The 16,093-nt window shown below is 41.6% G+C and overlaps 1 protein-coding gene across 1 annotated transcript in view; it reads left to right on the top strand.

Moving 5' to 3' along the window:
• The window catches only part of LOC142991841 (hydrocephalus-inducing protein homolog), a 58,393-nt gene that overhangs the window by 40,804 nt on the left and 1,496 nt on the right, over positions 1-16,093 (top strand). The window contains exons 57-89 of the mRNA XM_076142001.1: positions 223-316; positions 627-795; positions 993-1,075; positions 1,307-1,471; positions 2,480-2,582; positions 2,915-3,119; positions 3,372-3,604; positions 3,696-3,846; positions 3,995-4,194; positions 4,306-4,405; positions 4,727-4,966; positions 5,100-5,242; positions 5,402-5,581; positions 5,675-5,835; positions 5,964-6,049; positions 6,163-6,391; positions 6,559-6,759; positions 7,050-7,176; positions 7,748-7,913; positions 8,334-8,481; positions 8,714-8,921; positions 9,032-9,253; positions 9,628-9,797; positions 9,883-10,081; positions 11,079-11,219; positions 11,322-11,492; positions 11,712-11,821; positions 11,973-12,195; positions 13,073-13,282; positions 13,456-13,619; positions 13,856-14,006; positions 15,366-15,596; positions 15,692-15,916. Coding sequence (XP_075998116.1) covers positions 223-316; positions 627-795; positions 993-1,075; positions 1,307-1,471; positions 2,480-2,582; positions 2,915-3,119; positions 3,372-3,604; positions 3,696-3,846; positions 3,995-4,194; positions 4,306-4,405; positions 4,727-4,966; positions 5,100-5,242; positions 5,402-5,581; positions 5,675-5,835; positions 5,964-6,049; positions 6,163-6,391; positions 6,559-6,759; positions 7,050-7,176; positions 7,748-7,913; positions 8,334-8,481; positions 8,714-8,921; positions 9,032-9,253; positions 9,628-9,797; positions 9,883-10,081; positions 11,079-11,219; positions 11,322-11,492; positions 11,712-11,821; positions 11,973-12,195; positions 13,073-13,282; positions 13,456-13,619; positions 13,856-14,006; positions 15,366-15,596; positions 15,692-15,916 — 5,609 coding nt within the window. The remainder of the gene's footprint in view (positions 1-222; positions 317-626; positions 796-992; positions 1,076-1,306; positions 1,472-2,479; positions 2,583-2,914; positions 3,120-3,371; positions 3,605-3,695; positions 3,847-3,994; positions 4,195-4,305; positions 4,406-4,726; positions 4,967-5,099; positions 5,243-5,401; positions 5,582-5,674; positions 5,836-5,963; positions 6,050-6,162; positions 6,392-6,558; positions 6,760-7,049; positions 7,177-7,747; positions 7,914-8,333; positions 8,482-8,713; positions 8,922-9,031; positions 9,254-9,627; positions 9,798-9,882; positions 10,082-11,078; positions 11,220-11,321; positions 11,493-11,711; positions 11,822-11,972; positions 12,196-13,072; positions 13,283-13,455; positions 13,620-13,855; positions 14,007-15,365; positions 15,597-15,691; positions 15,917-16,093) is intronic.

The raw sequence follows: 16,093 nt of genomic DNA, 5'->3' as shown, positions 1-16,093 counted from the left end.
ACCAGGTCTCTCCTTGTCCCCTGTCATCAGACTCTCTCCACATTTAACTGATTGTTTTCTAGCCTGCTCCCAAAAGCTAACCTTGCTTGCTCTGTTACTGTCTGTATAATCCTCGCTAAGTCATAGTCATGATGCCAGTGGTAGCTTGCACAAATGCACCACTGTATCACTGTGCCATAATAATAAGTCTACTGTAATATGTGTCCTTTTTTACTGATGTAGATGGATGTCTGGACTTTGGAAACATCAGAGTCTTTGAAGAAGTTAAGCGCCCTCTGAAGTTAAAAAATCAAGGAAAGTACCAAATAGCATTCAGGTGAGTTTGAACTAATTTGACTCAACATTGAGTTCATGTATGAATGGCCTGTGATTGACCAAGTCAGACCTGCGGGCCTGAAAAAGTTCAACAAGATGCGTATCTTAAAAGTTTAAAAGCTATTAATACCAAAGTCATACAGAAACTGAATTTTTTGATGTTTTAACAATGTTTGCTGGAGTACTTGGATTCCAAATACAAACAAAAGAGTAAACAAAGAGAGACAACAAATTCTGGAATTGGAAAGAGTTCAAATGTGTGACCCATTCTGCTATTGCTACAGGTCAAACTTTTCTTCTTTTCTTCACAGGTTCACACTTGAGCAAACAAGCCCATCCCAGCCAAACCTAGGTTCCATTTTCACTGTGTTTCCCCAGCATGGTACCCTAATGCCCACGGACAAGCCCACAGCTGTGCAGCTCATTGCAAGACCTCAGACTGAAGTCTCCATTACAGAAGAACGTATCCTGCGTTGTCAGGTCTGAGTCATACACTGCCATTCAAGTCACAGAAGTATTCAGTTATATGGTGACTTTCTCACACTGTTATTACTGTTGTGTATATATATATATATACACACACACATACAAGATATATAGGTGGACTACACAAATGCATCATAAAAGATTGTGTCACCCTTGTGCAATGAATAGCTTACTGGACTTCTGTGTTGCAGGTGATTGAACCCAAGTTTGGGCCTGCAGGAGAAACTGTAGCCATCTTGACCATCAAAGTTTCTCTGCAGTCTGTGTTCTCCAGGTTTGAGTTGTTCATCTCAAATAATTTTACAGATTGATTGATTGAAGTGTTGATTTTACTACATAGATGTTTGGATTTAATACTTGTAATGTACTTGAATCATAATATGAACAATATTTAAATCATCAAATGTTTGATCCTGTACCAGCTAAAATGTCACTAGGTTGATATCATGCTTCTATAATTTGTTCACAATAATACACTTATAAATCACTGTCTGCTGTTCCCTAGGTACAAGATCTCACCCATAAAGTCTATCAACTTTGGTCCTCTAGTCTATGGCTGCAAGAAGAACCAGAGCTTCACTATTGAGAACCGTGGAGTTTTTGCGATTCGCTTCACCATCTGCCGCAAGAGCAAGGACATGCCGCCCCCTGTCCCTCCAGGGAAACCAGGGTAGGATGTGAATGCATACAACAGCCCACAGACAAACACTCACTTATATACACGGACAAAAAAAAGACAGCTTGAATTTTACCTGGTACACCCCTTACAACAACAATTTCAGTCAGTATGTCATCCGTCAACATCAGTGAAGCTTTAAAAATTATCTTAAATTATTGTGCCTCGTACTTAGCTTAGCTTACTTCTTTTTTATTATTTTGGATCACACAGGCATATGTCATTGCTGTGCAATTTCTTGTGAACAAGCCCACAGGCCTAAAGCTCCACTATTGTTATGTACTTATAACAGATGGGTCATTAGAAGGAGAATAAAAACCAACAGGGTCATCATATGGAGACCATGACTGTCCTTGATCAATGCTTATACAAAGGCTAAATGGAGCATTGCAGTGTTTTATCTCTTTCTGATTAGATGATGGTGCATTGGTAAATTTTCCTGTGGGCAGTGGTAGGTGATGAATCATTAGGGTTCATCTTCTGGGGACCATGATTCCCCATAACAACTAACTAATATTATACTGCTTCTGTGCAAGGTTGTCAAGGCAAAATAAGCCTCACCACTCACTAATAAGATTGAAATAAGACATGATTCTGATTATTCATGATGTGCCACTGGTTTGTGATGCTAAATATTTAGTTATAAATATATACTTGATTGGTACAGGGAGTTTCAAATATCCACAGCAAATAAACATAAGCATATTATTGATGTTCCTGCTGTGCTGGTGCAAAACTACATAAATACAGCAGGAACAACTAGATATTGTAAAGCAGGGGTGGGCAAACTACGATCAAATTTCAAAAGTAAATGTGGCCCGTGAGCCAAAACAATTGCCCACCCCTATTTTAAAGGGAACATTTATTTCAATAGCTAACATTTAAGCACACAACCCCCACAAACAACACCCAAAGAGTGCAAACTCAGTTTTTTTTCACAAACCTGTCTCACCAACTACTGTGTTCCCATTTTGTCTCTCATGGCCTATGTCCTGGTGTCAGGGGCTTAAATTCCAATAAGTCTCATGAGGGCCCTTCAGGGAAGCACACTTCTAGCAACAAAACAAGACACGACTCCAGCCAGAAAGACGCTGGCAGTGCACAGGTGAGCGACTGCTATGGGAGATAACAGCAATGACAGTGTTTTAGGCTTTGGAGAAATGTGGTTTATTCACTCCATGTGTTTACTGAGAGAGTTGACTATTGTATTATAACTATCTCTTGGATTAATGTTTTTACTGAGAGAAAATTAAATATGATTAATTACACTGCAGCACTTGATTTGCTTATTTATTCACTGCACATTGATGCAGATGTGAAATTGTGTGCAGCCCCTGCTTTACTTTTTTGGGCCAAATATTAAGGCCTAAAAAAGTAAATACAGTTGTGAATATCTTCAAAATGTAATTTTCACCCTTTCCTCATATGTCTCTCCAGATTCGCCTTAGCATGGGGATGTTCTCACTGTGTCCCTATGCAGGGATCATACCACCGGGGTCTCAGCAAGTGGTGACAGTGGACTGTGGAGCGGAACAACTTGGCAACTGGATTGAGAGTCTGTTCATTGATATCAGCGGTCGTGACAAATCCGAACAACCTGAGGGCATATTGTACAGACTAATGGCTGAAGTCTGCGTGCCAGGTGGGAATTGTATAATCATCTCCACAAGCAGTATGAACCATCCCACTGCTTGTCATCAAGTCAAAAAAAGTGGATGAAAACGAAAACAAACAAACTTTGACATCCACACCACAAGCCACAAATAAAAATACTAAAGCTCAACAGGTTTTATAACACACCTGGAAGCTGCCCACTTTCATATGCTGGTCACTGTGTCAAGTAATTTTCCTCAGGTTTTATCTTTTTATCTTACTGTCTCTGTTTCATTTCCAGGCATTGGGCTAGACCTTGCTACAATATTTGAGGAGCACCATTTGTGTCACAACAGCTGTCAGCTCTCCTCCAAACAGTTCTGCAATGCTGAGAGCATTTATGTAATGAATGAGAACAAATTTTTCTTCAACAAAGTCCTGGTGGGGCGAACTGCTCATGCCCGTTTCAAACTAATCAACAACAGCAAGGTTCCCTGCCTGCTCAGCTTGGCCATCAGATATTTGGCCGTTAAGGTAAGGCTTGTAATGCTCTGGATGTATTATTCATTATTATTCATTATGGACAGCAGCTGGAAAGTGGAGAATAACCTGTGCTTCCTTACAGGTGTCTCGCAGCATGGAGGTGTTTGATTTGTCTGCTCCAACATTGTGCATTCCCGGCCAGTCTCACACTTTTACTGTTGTCACCTTTGCGCCACAGACAATGCAGCACTATCATGCTGTGTTTGAGGCTACAATACAGGGAGCAAACAGGTATATGATATGATTCTACGGGGGCAGAGTAAATATGGCTTTGGTATTACTGCTTGTTATCATATTTATTTCACTGTTCATGTATATTCCTGCTGTTAATCCCCCTTCTTTATACTTCTAGCTCCTCACCTTCCTTTTCTTTCTTTGGCCCTAGAATAATACCCGCATTCAAGAATAAGGTGCTGGAGTTTGACCTATCTGGGGAGGGCACTCTGCCCAGTGTGTGTGTGGTGCATCCAGCCCTGAAAAACAGTAAAGGAAACCCCATTCTGCAGTTCAGGCGGGTGCTGGTAGGGCGAAGGCAAACCCTGCCCCTAATACTAATGAATGATGGATATGTAGCAGCTAAGGTAAGAGGAGGCAAATTGCTGTTTATATCTTTTTCCTTGATTTTGGACAGGGAGAGAACAGAATTTGAAACATGTGATTATTTGTGCTTCGTGATTATCTGTGTTGGGCAGGTCAAGATTGATATTTTGGATAAACATGGAGTCTTCAACCTCCAATTTTCTCACAGCAACACTTCAGGATCCATCCACTCCACACAGCTTGAGAGCTCAGGTATATCCTTGTCCAACAAAGCACTACTATATATTGTTTATCTAGTTCACCTCAATACTTAGGTTGGACATCAGCTGTCCTCTAATATGGAACTATATTGTGTTGTGGCAAATTTGATGGTCTAGGATAATCACAGTCGTTATTGGGAGTTATCATATTTGGTTTTACTGTACACTTCAGGTCAGAGTTCATGTGCCAGTAATAAGCTCTAACACTAATTAATAATAGTAGTCTGTTCACTATGTATTCAAAGCCCTGGCGACAGCCCAGGATACAGTCACATTTTTTTACGACTTGACTTTCCAATTTCTTCTTCGACAGAACGTGAATTGGTGCATAGAGCTACCTTCCAGGTGAATGTTGATGAACAAGCAAAGTTGGAAGTTAGCTTCTGCTCGGATAAGCCCCTGGATGTCCAAGCGAATATCACTGTACAGGTGGAGGACAACCAATATAACAATATTATAATACAACTGACTGGAGAGGCTAAAAAGGAAATCATCTCTCTTGAAAACATAAGCACATCATCACAGGAAAGGGGTCAGGAAATGGATGGGGAAGGTAGGACAAACATAGAAATTAGGTTATAGGAATATCTACTCAAACTCAAATATGTTTAATGTTCTCCTGTTGATAAAACTCTTACCCTATGAGAGCATGTATAGTGTATATAAGAGCAATGTCTCCCCCACAGGTGGTTATGAGGTACTGAATTTTGGTGACTGCCATGTAAATCGTCTCCTCCAGGAATGTGTCACTATGGTCAACCACAGTGGCAAACAGGCGTTGAGATTTGAATGGCCTGCTGCAGGACCCCATGCCTCCTTTTCTCCACAGGTTAAGCATAGAGGGAATGAATGGAGTCACATATACTGCATATATACTCATCTACTGTCGCTGTCCTTTTCACAGCATTGAATTTTCACCAAATTTTAAATATCTGCGCTACGTTTTACTGTTTGCCTGAAAAAATACATCAGTCTGCTCTATTTTTAGGTGGGACACCTCCATGCCGGCTGCTCTAAAGAGGTGACTGTCACCTTCTCCTCTAGTCAACCGACGACACTAACCAGGCAACCAATGAAATGTAAGGTGTGTCAAGTGAAGTTCCAGCAGCCAGTGGAACAGGTAGCTGATTGGGATGAACATGAGCCACAGCAACCTGTAAAGAATAAGGTATGGTAGACAAGTTGTATTTGATGTTAAAGAGAATCATAACAATTAGCAATTATTTTGGTTGAAATGCTCTATGTACTTATGTGTATACAGGTGATGAAGACAGAGCCTGAACCGTCCTGTTCTGTGATTGAAGGAACTCAGATGGAGTTGGAACTGCGAATCAGTGCAGTTTGTGATTATGCAAAGTTCAGCTGCGACACCGACACAATCCAATTCAAAGACACCATGCTTTACCAGACCAGGCTTCATCAGTAAGTCAGGTTCTCAACTAAACACCATACAATATATCCATTCATTTTCTACAGTCACTTATCCTCAGAAGGGACCTGGCCAATCTAAATTAAGAAAATGCATATGTGCTTATTGTGTACATCTGCAGACTGAATATACTAAACCAGGGTAATGTGAAACTAGAATTCTCCTGGCAAGTCTTCTTGGATCCAAATATCAACCATGACCAAACAGGTACTATAGTAATATTACAGCATTGAAGTTGAATATACTATTTATATTTTAATGTTTTTTTTCAAATGGAGGTTAAATGTCTTATTGTGTGGGTTTGTGTTTATTTTTTCCAGATGAGATCCCCAGCTCTCAGCCCAGCAGCAGGTCAGCAGGAGCGTTGACTGTAGCTCCCCCTTCCACTGCTCTGGCTAGTGTGTTATCTCTTCAGATGGAGAACCCTGAGCTGCCACCATTCAGAGTGGAACCTTATATTGGGGCTGTGGAACCTGATGCTTCACAGAGTTTCAGCATTTGTTTTTCACCCCTGACCGTTGCCATGTTCCAAGGCAGGCTGGTTTGCCGGTAAATTATGCTTTTATAATTGTTATCTTATGATCTCCAACTGAGCTGGAAATTTGGAAAGTTTACAACCATAAAACAGAAGTATGAATTAGATATAATTGACTGTAGGGATGTCAATGGAATCAAAATGCTTGTTTCCCTTTCTCTATGTGGATGCATTCGTTTAGTATTCCCAACCTGCAAGATGGGATTCAGTGTCCCTCTATCACAGTAAGTGGCCGCAGCCTTTTACCCCACTGCCACTTTGACCTAGAGGACTCAGACTACATCAGTGGGAACCGCCGCAACCCTGAGTTCAAGAGTGCCTTGGATCCACACACCAGGGTCATAGAGTTCAACTCTGTTGGCTTGTCTACACAAACTACAAGGTATCAGATAGTTTTGAGAGTACTGTAGATACCCATTAATGTTCTATGATTTCAGCAAAATATTAAGGTAATTTTAGAACATTCACCCAGGACATCAGCACAAGTTCTCAGTGGGGTCACATCATTGCTTTTAAGCCTCATAATGTTAAAGGAAAGGGGATGGTAAGGGCATGATAGACTGTAAGGGTATCTGGATCACTACAACTTCAATCAGATTTGTGGAAGCATTACAGGATATTTGAGTTTCTACTGGGTTGTGTAGACAAATGTGTTCTCTGTCCACTACACAGACATTTCAGCGTCTTGAACCCAACCAATAAAACCTACTCCTTCAAGTGGAAGTGTGAAGACACGGGTCCCAGCCCATTCCGCTGCTCCACCCTATCTGGTACCATCCTGCCTGGGAAGAAAGTGGAAGTAAGCTGCACTGCTTTGTTAGCTGACTAAATTTACTGAACTGTTGATAAAATAATTGTATTTGACATAATTAAGAAAAAGACACCATCGGTTTTGGTCACTGTGGGCTAGACTCAATTCAGAAAGAGACTTAAAAGGTTCCTCTGGCCTTTACTTTGCTGTCCTCTGGATGGACTACTGTCATTAATCCCTGGAGAGTCCAATCTGTGAACTGGAACACAGTCTCATCTGATTTTATTTCTTTATTTAATTTTAGATGATGTCTTTTGTCATTCAATCCAAGTCTGTCTTATGTTTAAAATTATTTTCTATCTCAGTCCTTTATAATTGTTTCTATCACATTACTTCATAGCCCACTTTTTTTTTAATTCCAATTTCAGCTGGCCAATTTCCGTTTCTCAACAGTATTGTCAAATCATATTCATGTCCCAAACTCATCTGGCCTTGTTTGTTCCTCCCCATTCCCTGTATTCTTTTCCCTTTTTACATACACCCTTCTCTTAAACATTTTGTCACCTGTTATCTTCCATTATCCTCTGGTCTGTCCATTGACTACTGTGTCTTTATGCAGATGTGCTTAGCATATGTTTCAGAGGAGCGGGATGTGGTGGAGTCATGCTGGAGCTTTGTGATTGACACACTGTCACTGTCCATTCCCTTCCTCTGTGTGGGGACAACTCAAGAACCACGTGTCTACCTTAACAGAGCTCACCTTGACATGGGAAACCTGCTTGTTGGTGGGCACACACACACACACACACACACAAACACACACACACACACACACAAACAGTAGAACTACAAATTAATTAATTACTAAAACATAAACGCTAAAAGATTTTGCATACAGCATGTCCATTATTATGTTTTCGTGTGCATTTGCTCACATTCCTACTGAAGTTAAAGGTGTCAGCTAGGTTCTCCCACTGTCATTTAAACAAAAGCATGAACAATAAATAACACAGAAAAACTGTTGATCACATGTGTTTGTGATTGGTGTTTTGATTGTTTTATTGTATTTTTTTTTTTATTATAAATGTAATTCTTTTGAGGTAATTAGGTTGTACAGTGTAGTATGAATGACAGTCCTCGTTCTGAATGCTGTTCAAGTGTTTGTGTGTGTGTGTGTGTGTCTTTGTGTACATATATGTGCACAGGTCGTGGAGTGCAGCAGACAGTTTATCTGATGAATGAAGAGAAGGAGCCCTTCCACTTCTCTGTGTTGCAGTCATCTGTCCACTGTGAAGATCAGCAGTCCAGCCTGACACTGCAGCCCATGACTGGCACAGTAGCAGCCAAAGACAGGTTGACTACTATCACTACAGGACACAGAGCTCAGCTAAATATGAAGGCTTTTATTTCAAAATTGTCTTCCTTTATCTTTGTAAAATCCTAGTACAGCATTGAAGGAGTAAGGAGAGAAAGCTTGTAACTTTTTACACTTTTGTCACATTCACGTTCAAGATATTGTGTGTGAGAGGAGAGGCACAATGAGCAGTCTTTATTGTTGAACTTTTTGTTGTGAACTTTGATCTAGGTTGCCATTATCAGTGCACTTCTCGCCTTGCCGTGAGGGCTATGTGAGCTTCAGGTTGGTTCTGAAGGTGAAGAGGAAGGCAGAGCCGCTTGTGCTCACTGTCAAAGCTGATGGTTTTGCCATGAGCACATCTGTTCAAGTTGAGAAACCAGATGGAGGCTTTAGAGAGATCAACCACAGCTACCCAGACACACTGGACTTTGGAAATGTTAGTAAATCATTAAAATCACACAGATGCAAACATAACATCTACAAGCTCTCAAAATGATGTGTGTGAAGCTTCAAAGTAATAAGCATAGTATGTGTTTATGTACACAGGTGGGACTCTCAGAGCAATCTACCTTTACTTTGCTGGTGTCCAACTTGGCAAAATTCACCATGGAAGTGAACTTTGACCTAGTAGGTCCCGCTGAATCACTGCAGCATTTAGAGGCAAAGCCAAAGGTTGCCACTGTTGAAGCTGGGAAGCAGCTACATTCATCAATTTTCTTCAGTCCTCAGAACATTTGCAACCTAGAGGATGTCAAATTAAATGTGAAGGTAAGTTTTTTTTGTCATTTTGTTTTTCGTTTTTCTTGCGTGTTTTTTTTTTACCATTTTCCAGGCAGGAATGTGTCTCAAAGTAAATGTTATTTTAGGAGTTGGTCTCATTCTCCTTTGACAAGATAAATAAGTTGTCCTTCATTAGAGTAATTGAAAAGACATAACAATTCACATAGACTTTCTCATTTTGAATTGGTGTCCTTTTCACATGATATCATATGCATTGAAAACATCTCAGCAACCTGAAATGAAAAGGACGTTATGAAACTAAAAAGGGAAATTAGTCAGTGAACAAATATTCTGTTAGAATCACATTTTCCTATTCTTATTGTTATTGTCGGACTCTCCTCTCTTCTCTTTCTCCCCATCAGGTAAAGCACGGGCCAACCTTTATCTTGACCATTACAGGCAGGGCGGTGGCACCAAGTGTTGAATTCTCCTTTACTAAATACAGCTTTGGCAAGTGCTTTCTGTATTCACCAGGCATGGTGCCTGCATCCAAGTCACTAGTGATTAGCAACAAAGGTGACAGGGACATCAGGTAGGTGTGCGTTATTCTCCCTGTGTTGGACCAATTCACTCCGCTGCATAATGGAATGTCCAAAATGCTTGTTCTTCTTCAACAGTGTCCAGTGTCAGTTCAGTAACACCTTCTACTTGGAGATCGGCTTCCAGCAAGATATTCTGTCCCCTGGTAGTGTGAAGGAAATACCCATCACCTTCTTTCCCCGTGAGGCCAGCCGTTACCATGAAAAAATCTCCTTCCTGTTGAACAGTTGTGTTACAAAACTAGTGGACATACAGGGGCAAGGCGTTGAAATGAAGGTGAGAAAGTATGAGTGTGTGTGTAAGAATCAACAAAATATGCTTTTTTCCTTCTGTCATCAAAATGACATGAACTACAACCCATTTAAACAATAAAAATGTGTCTTCCCATAAATCCCCTTGATACACAAAAACATAAATATTAATCATGATAATTCCTTTAAGATGTAGTACTATGATAAGAGACACTTCAGTGTCACTCAACCTGAATCAGAATCAGAATCAGAATTGCTTTATTTGCCAATTAAGTTTACACTTAAGAGGAATTTGCTCTGGTCCTAGGTGCGAACGTATAACATATAAAAAAGACAACAAGAAACAACATATAAAACAACTGGTTCTTATGACAGATTATACTCTGTACCCTATTCAATGCCAGCACTAAACCCAGCATCATAGTGAGCAATTTCAAACTTGATTGCGAAGCAACTGTTACTGCTTACTACCGGCATTTCTCCTCTGCAGTTTACCAGAATGTGCACCACTGTTCCAGTATTTGTTGACACCAAAATAGATGACTCAAAATTAATTTTCATTCATTATTTTCATTAACTTATGTCCTGCAGGAATATTCCCCAATTACCACCCTCCCATAGTTTGTCCTGGTGACCAAAGAGTTTTTCATGCTTTACTTTCTGTACCTTCCTGTGACCCATGCCACCAGTCCATAATGTAAAATGTCTCTATCTATTATTGGGCGACAGTAGCTCAGTCCATAGGGGACTCGGTTAGGAATATGGACCAAGAAAGTGGGCAGCTGTAGTGGGCACCGGACCCCCAAACTGCTCCAGGGTGCCGTATCGTGGCTGCCCTGCGCTGACCCCTCTTTCACACATGTGTGTGTGTGTGTTGTGATATGTAAGAGGGGAGCGCAAGACAAATGTCAGATGACTTGTTTGCATGTGATTTGACCCAAAAAAATATCTTGTGTCTTCTTTCTTCTGCTAAGCTCATCATGCTGCCTGTGTGTCCCTCTAACCTTCTTTGCCCTCACTAGCTGGAATTGGAGGATACCAAGCACAGAAGGGTGAAAATGGGATCTTTACTCGTGGGTCAGAGGGTGAAAAAAGTGGTGACCTTGGTCAACCACAGCCTTTCAGACCTTTGCCTCTCTCTACTGCTCAATGCAAACACACAGGTACACACACAGACACACACTAAACGGTGATCCACATGCAAGCTCATACATGTAACAATTTCTCTCACTTCTCTCTTCTATCCTCTACTTTTTTGGTACTAGGATCTGTCATTCAGTCCAGCAGGTGAGCTGAACCTGAAAGCCAGGGGTGGTTCATGTAATGTTCATATCCAGTTCTCACCTCAACAGCCTGTGGCTAACTTCACGACTGAGCTGCAGGCAAAATCTGCAGGACTGGTACGACCCCTGCTGACCATCCAAGGCTGCTGTCAGGTAGACGATGAGAATTTTATGTAAATTAAAAAAGTACATGCCCTGACAAGCACTTTTTATGTGCTATTCTGAAATGTGTTTCATGGTGTACTAGCTTGTCAACATGTCATATATACCCATTTTAAAGGTACTGTATGAAAGGGTGTTTGGAGATTTGTTCTAGAAATTGATGAAAAATTAGGTCAACCAACTATCACTGGTTCCTATTCCAACTGCCAGGGTGTGGAGGTCTACCTGGATCGGGACCATCTGGCGTTTGGAGCTACAGCCCCGCGAGGCCACACCAGGAAGAGAATTGTAATGATGAACACTGGAGATATTGGTGCCAGGTAAGGTTAGGTACTGTAATATATACTTGAAACATTGTTGTTTGAAAGACTCGCTGTTGGGATGTATGTTATTGTTTGCTGTTCTGTGACAGTTCAAGAATTCTGAACTGAATTTCTTCAAAAGTATCTTTAATCCCCGAAATGTAACCAGGTTCCACTGGGAAGTAGCAGGATTTCCTCCGGAGTTGTCCATAGTGCCAGTGAAGGGCTTTATCTGTCCAGGCATAGAGGTTCCTTTTGAAGTCACATTTGCCCCTGTGGAGTCGAGTAATGACACCAGATATGAAATCCTGTCTTGCCATGTCGAGCACTCCACCTCGCCCATCACTCTCACTGTGACAGGCTCCTGCATTGTAGCATCCACGACCAAAGAGGTTTGATCAATGCACTTTTAACACATTTATCTAGATCTAGTTGAGTTAATTCCCAGTCTTTAGGAATGCCTGCCATTTACACAGACACTATCAGCAAAACATATGCTTATTCCAGTAAAGTCCTTCTTGTCCTCCCACTAACACAAGTTTCTTAAGGTATGAAAAAAATGTTGTTTATTGTTTTTTTATTTCCTGTATTTTCTCTCTCTGCTGTTTTTAATATAATGTAATTCTGTGGCCATGAGGGTTCTCACTTTAGAAGTGCTTAAAGGCCAGTGCCAAATAGTGTGAAATAATAATTTCCGCTCATTTGGAACAGAATAAGGTGTTGATCATACAGTCACTTAAAAGATAAGCCAGTGCTTCTTCTTTCTACAATAGGTGAACTCAATGGTTCCCAAACTTTTTCTGCAGGGCCCCCCTTCTGTGGATAAGAATATTTTACATGTACAGATCTTTAGCTTCCAAACTTCACTGGAATTTATTTTAAACATTGTAATTTATAAAACTGCAACTTATTATTTAGCAAAATAATTAAGGTGACAAATCACCTTTACAGTGGAATTATTAAGTCCAACTGTAATACTAAATTACTAAATGAAGTTATTCTTTGCAAAAATCACACTTTTTATCAGCACATCTTTACTGTGACTGGTGCTGGCTCGCTTTGTGCTGCAGATCTTTTCATATCGGGATAGCAGTTGTCAGACTGACTACTTGTTAGTTCTGCTTCTCTTCCCATCGCGCACTGCCCGCGCCCCCCCTGCTATAGCTCTGCGCCCCCGCGCCCCCACTTTTGGAACCACTGGGTTAACTCAAAATCGTGTCGTTTCTCCATCGAGCTATTGCTTAAGTGCTGTTCTCTTTCTGGGTCCAGGTGGTGAATTTTGTTTGCCCAGTTCGTTGTTCACACATGCAGAGTCTGACTGTGGTCAACCCCACCAACCAGCACTGTACCATCACACCTGTCTTTGAGGGGGAGCAGTGGAGTGCTGTGCCCTCATTAATCCTTGAACCCCTCGAAAACAAGACATATGACATCACTTATCAACCAGTGACCATGACTGTACAGGGCAAAAAACACCAGGTAGAGGAGGACTAACATTTCATAACCACAATGTCTATTAACTTATTGTCATTCATCAGTTTGATCCTTAGTCCTCCACCTAGATCCCTGTCCTCCTTTCACACTACCTTATGTTCCCTTCCTCAGTGGCATCAGATATTGACCTGTCCTGTTTCTCCTCGTCCTTTGTTCAGGGATCGGTCTTTTTCCCCTTCCCAGATGGCACAAGCTTGCTGTACTCTCTGCAGGGAACTGCTGAGCCTCCTAAAGTGGAAGACACTATTTTACGTGAACTGCCTGCCAAGACCCACCACACAGAGCTGCTGTCTGTACATAACTGGCTCAGCAAACAGCAGAGGTGCCAACACCATCACTCCCATCACATCCTGTTCACTATTCTGATTTACATGTTGACCTTATACCTGGTACCGTACAGCCTGTATTAAAAGGCTAGTTTTGTTTACAAGACAATAAGCTTGACTGAATGAAGGTAAACCAAAAGGTAAATTCCCAATGCTAAAAGTGCAGGGCTGCTGAGATGGAATGAGAAGAGATTAGAAGGACAGTGGAGTAATGAGAATTTCCATATACCAGGTTTCGTGTGGTGATAGAGATCCTGAAGCCTGAGAGGCCAGATGCTACAGTGTCCCTCAAGGGTCTAGAATACATTGATGTCCCTTCCTTGGCCAAAGGAGACTACAAGATCAATATTCATACATTCAGAGAGGGCCAGGTTATCGCAAAGGTTTGGTCTCACACATACATGCTCAAGTGCACACACCAATGAACAACTTCGATCCCTACACAGTGTAACAAGATTTTACACTTAAAAAGTCAGGATTGCTTCACAAAGGTAGGATTTATAGCAGGGGTGGGCAAACTACAGCCCGCGGGCCACATGTGGACCATTGCGCTTTTTAATGCAGCCTGTCAAATATTGGTACAAATATGGATGGATTGCTGCATTTCAAAGGAAAAACTACCGGCCTGCTCAAACTGATCCAGGATAGGGTATAAAGAGAAAAACTTTGAGCTGGATGGAATTTTCCCACATTGCATCTGCAGGGGGACACAGGTATCATGTCTCAGTGTGTAGGACAAGCGAGAGAGAGTCCGGTGGTACGTAGATCATACGAGAGCAATGTTGCGGTTACGTATGTAGATATCAATGTACAGTGTGCCAGAGACTGGTGAAAATAAAGCTGCCGCTGCGGAGTTACGAAGCATCAACTTTGGCCCCGCAGGAAACATCTCCCCTGTGCTCCTTGACCACGGTCTGGGAGCCGAACAGGAAAATGTTAAGATAGCGCTAAACTAGCATGTGAAGTGGCGCGGATCAAAAACAACAACCAGGCCATGGAGTCTCAGTAAAAACAGACAAACAGAGGATACAAACACATGGAGCAATAATGTAATCTGGACACTTGTTATATTGTGTTGTAGTATAAGTAGAATAAGTATTGCCTCATTCATTTGCCATGTCGCCCCCCCCTTTGGGAACCACTGGTAATCCATTGGAGCTCAAAGGGGAGATAAGCTAATTTTTGGAGTCAATCGGGAAAAGCTGATGATTTTCCTGAGCTTAGCAACAAAGATTGGCTTTGCGATTTTGCTTTTGCTATTCACACACGAAGGAGCTAAACGTGAAGCTACAAGCGAAAGATCATTTGTGCACGAAATGTACCAGAATGTGAATTCTTGCCATTAAGTTGTGAGAGGGAGAGTCTGTGAGTCTCTTGTTATTGTTTTGGGTGCGCTCCCAACTAAACTTGCCATTCTGTGCCATTAGCAACGTCTCCGTATTCCTCTCTGATAATAACAGCATGTTGAACAGTACAGACAAATAAAAGGAAGAAAGGATAAAAAATGCATTCAGTCAGCATATGGGGAATGTATACACTAGCTTTTAGAGGTCATTTATGTAAGTTCACACTGGCCTGGCCCATCTGTCAAATTTAAAAATCACTGTGGGCCCTGAGCCGAAAAAGTTTGCCCACCCCTGATTTATAGCAATGATGTAAAATGGGATTGTACTGCTTTGTACAGGTGTATTCTAAAAACTAACCACTTATTGTATTTCTCCACCTTGACCTTACATCCTTAGGTCACATTCCATAATGAGGCATCCGGAGAGTACTTATTTTACCAGATCACCTTCAAGATGACCCCGGCAAACGTCCTGTCCACCATTGAGCTGGTGACTGTTGTCCGCCAGATGGCTTCAGCCACTGTGCAAGTGGAGAACCCCCTGAACATGCCCGTCTCTCTCACTCCTGAGTGTAAATGCCTCGACATCGTTGTCCCATCTCAGTACACTGTGCCAGGACAGTCCAAAGTAGGTACCAAGTTCTTGTCTTGACACAATGTAACCCTTTTGTGCCCAAGGTAGCAGAACTATCATTTCACATATGCTGTGTGTCCTTTCTCTAGGGTGTACTCAGCTTTGAGTACCAGCCCCTTCATGCAGGCGAGTCAACAGCCCGGCTGAGTATGCATTGTAATGAGCTGGGCTACTTTCACTACGAGCTGCTCCTTAAAGTCATGCCCCCACCACAAGAGAAACCTGTGTACTTCCAAACTTCTCTGGGCAGCAGCCACACTATCATTGTCAAGTTTAACAACTATTCCCGCAGCAGGGCTGAGTACTCCTGCAAGGTAGGAGAATATCTGGCTTGTAAGGTACATAACATTGTCTCGTGGCTCTTTCCATTTCCCCTCTCATGCTTTTCCATTCGCTGACTTGAACATGTCTACTGTGTAGGTCAACATTTTACTAACATAAAAATATGTGCACAAACCTCACTTTAAACATTGCTCTGTTGATTGTGATTT

The sequence above is a fragment of the Genypterus blacodes genome, unplaced genomic scaffold (genome assembly GCF_046128005.1).
Source record: "Genypterus blacodes isolate CSIRO-AG114 ecotype Tasmania unplaced genomic scaffold, CSIRO-AGI_Gbla_v1 ptg000021l_1, whole genome shotgun sequence".
Taxonomy (NCBI): domain Eukaryota; kingdom Metazoa; phylum Chordata; class Actinopteri; order Ophidiiformes; family Ophidiidae; genus Genypterus; species Genypterus blacodes.
This window is presented reverse-complemented; position numbering and strand designations above follow the sequence as displayed.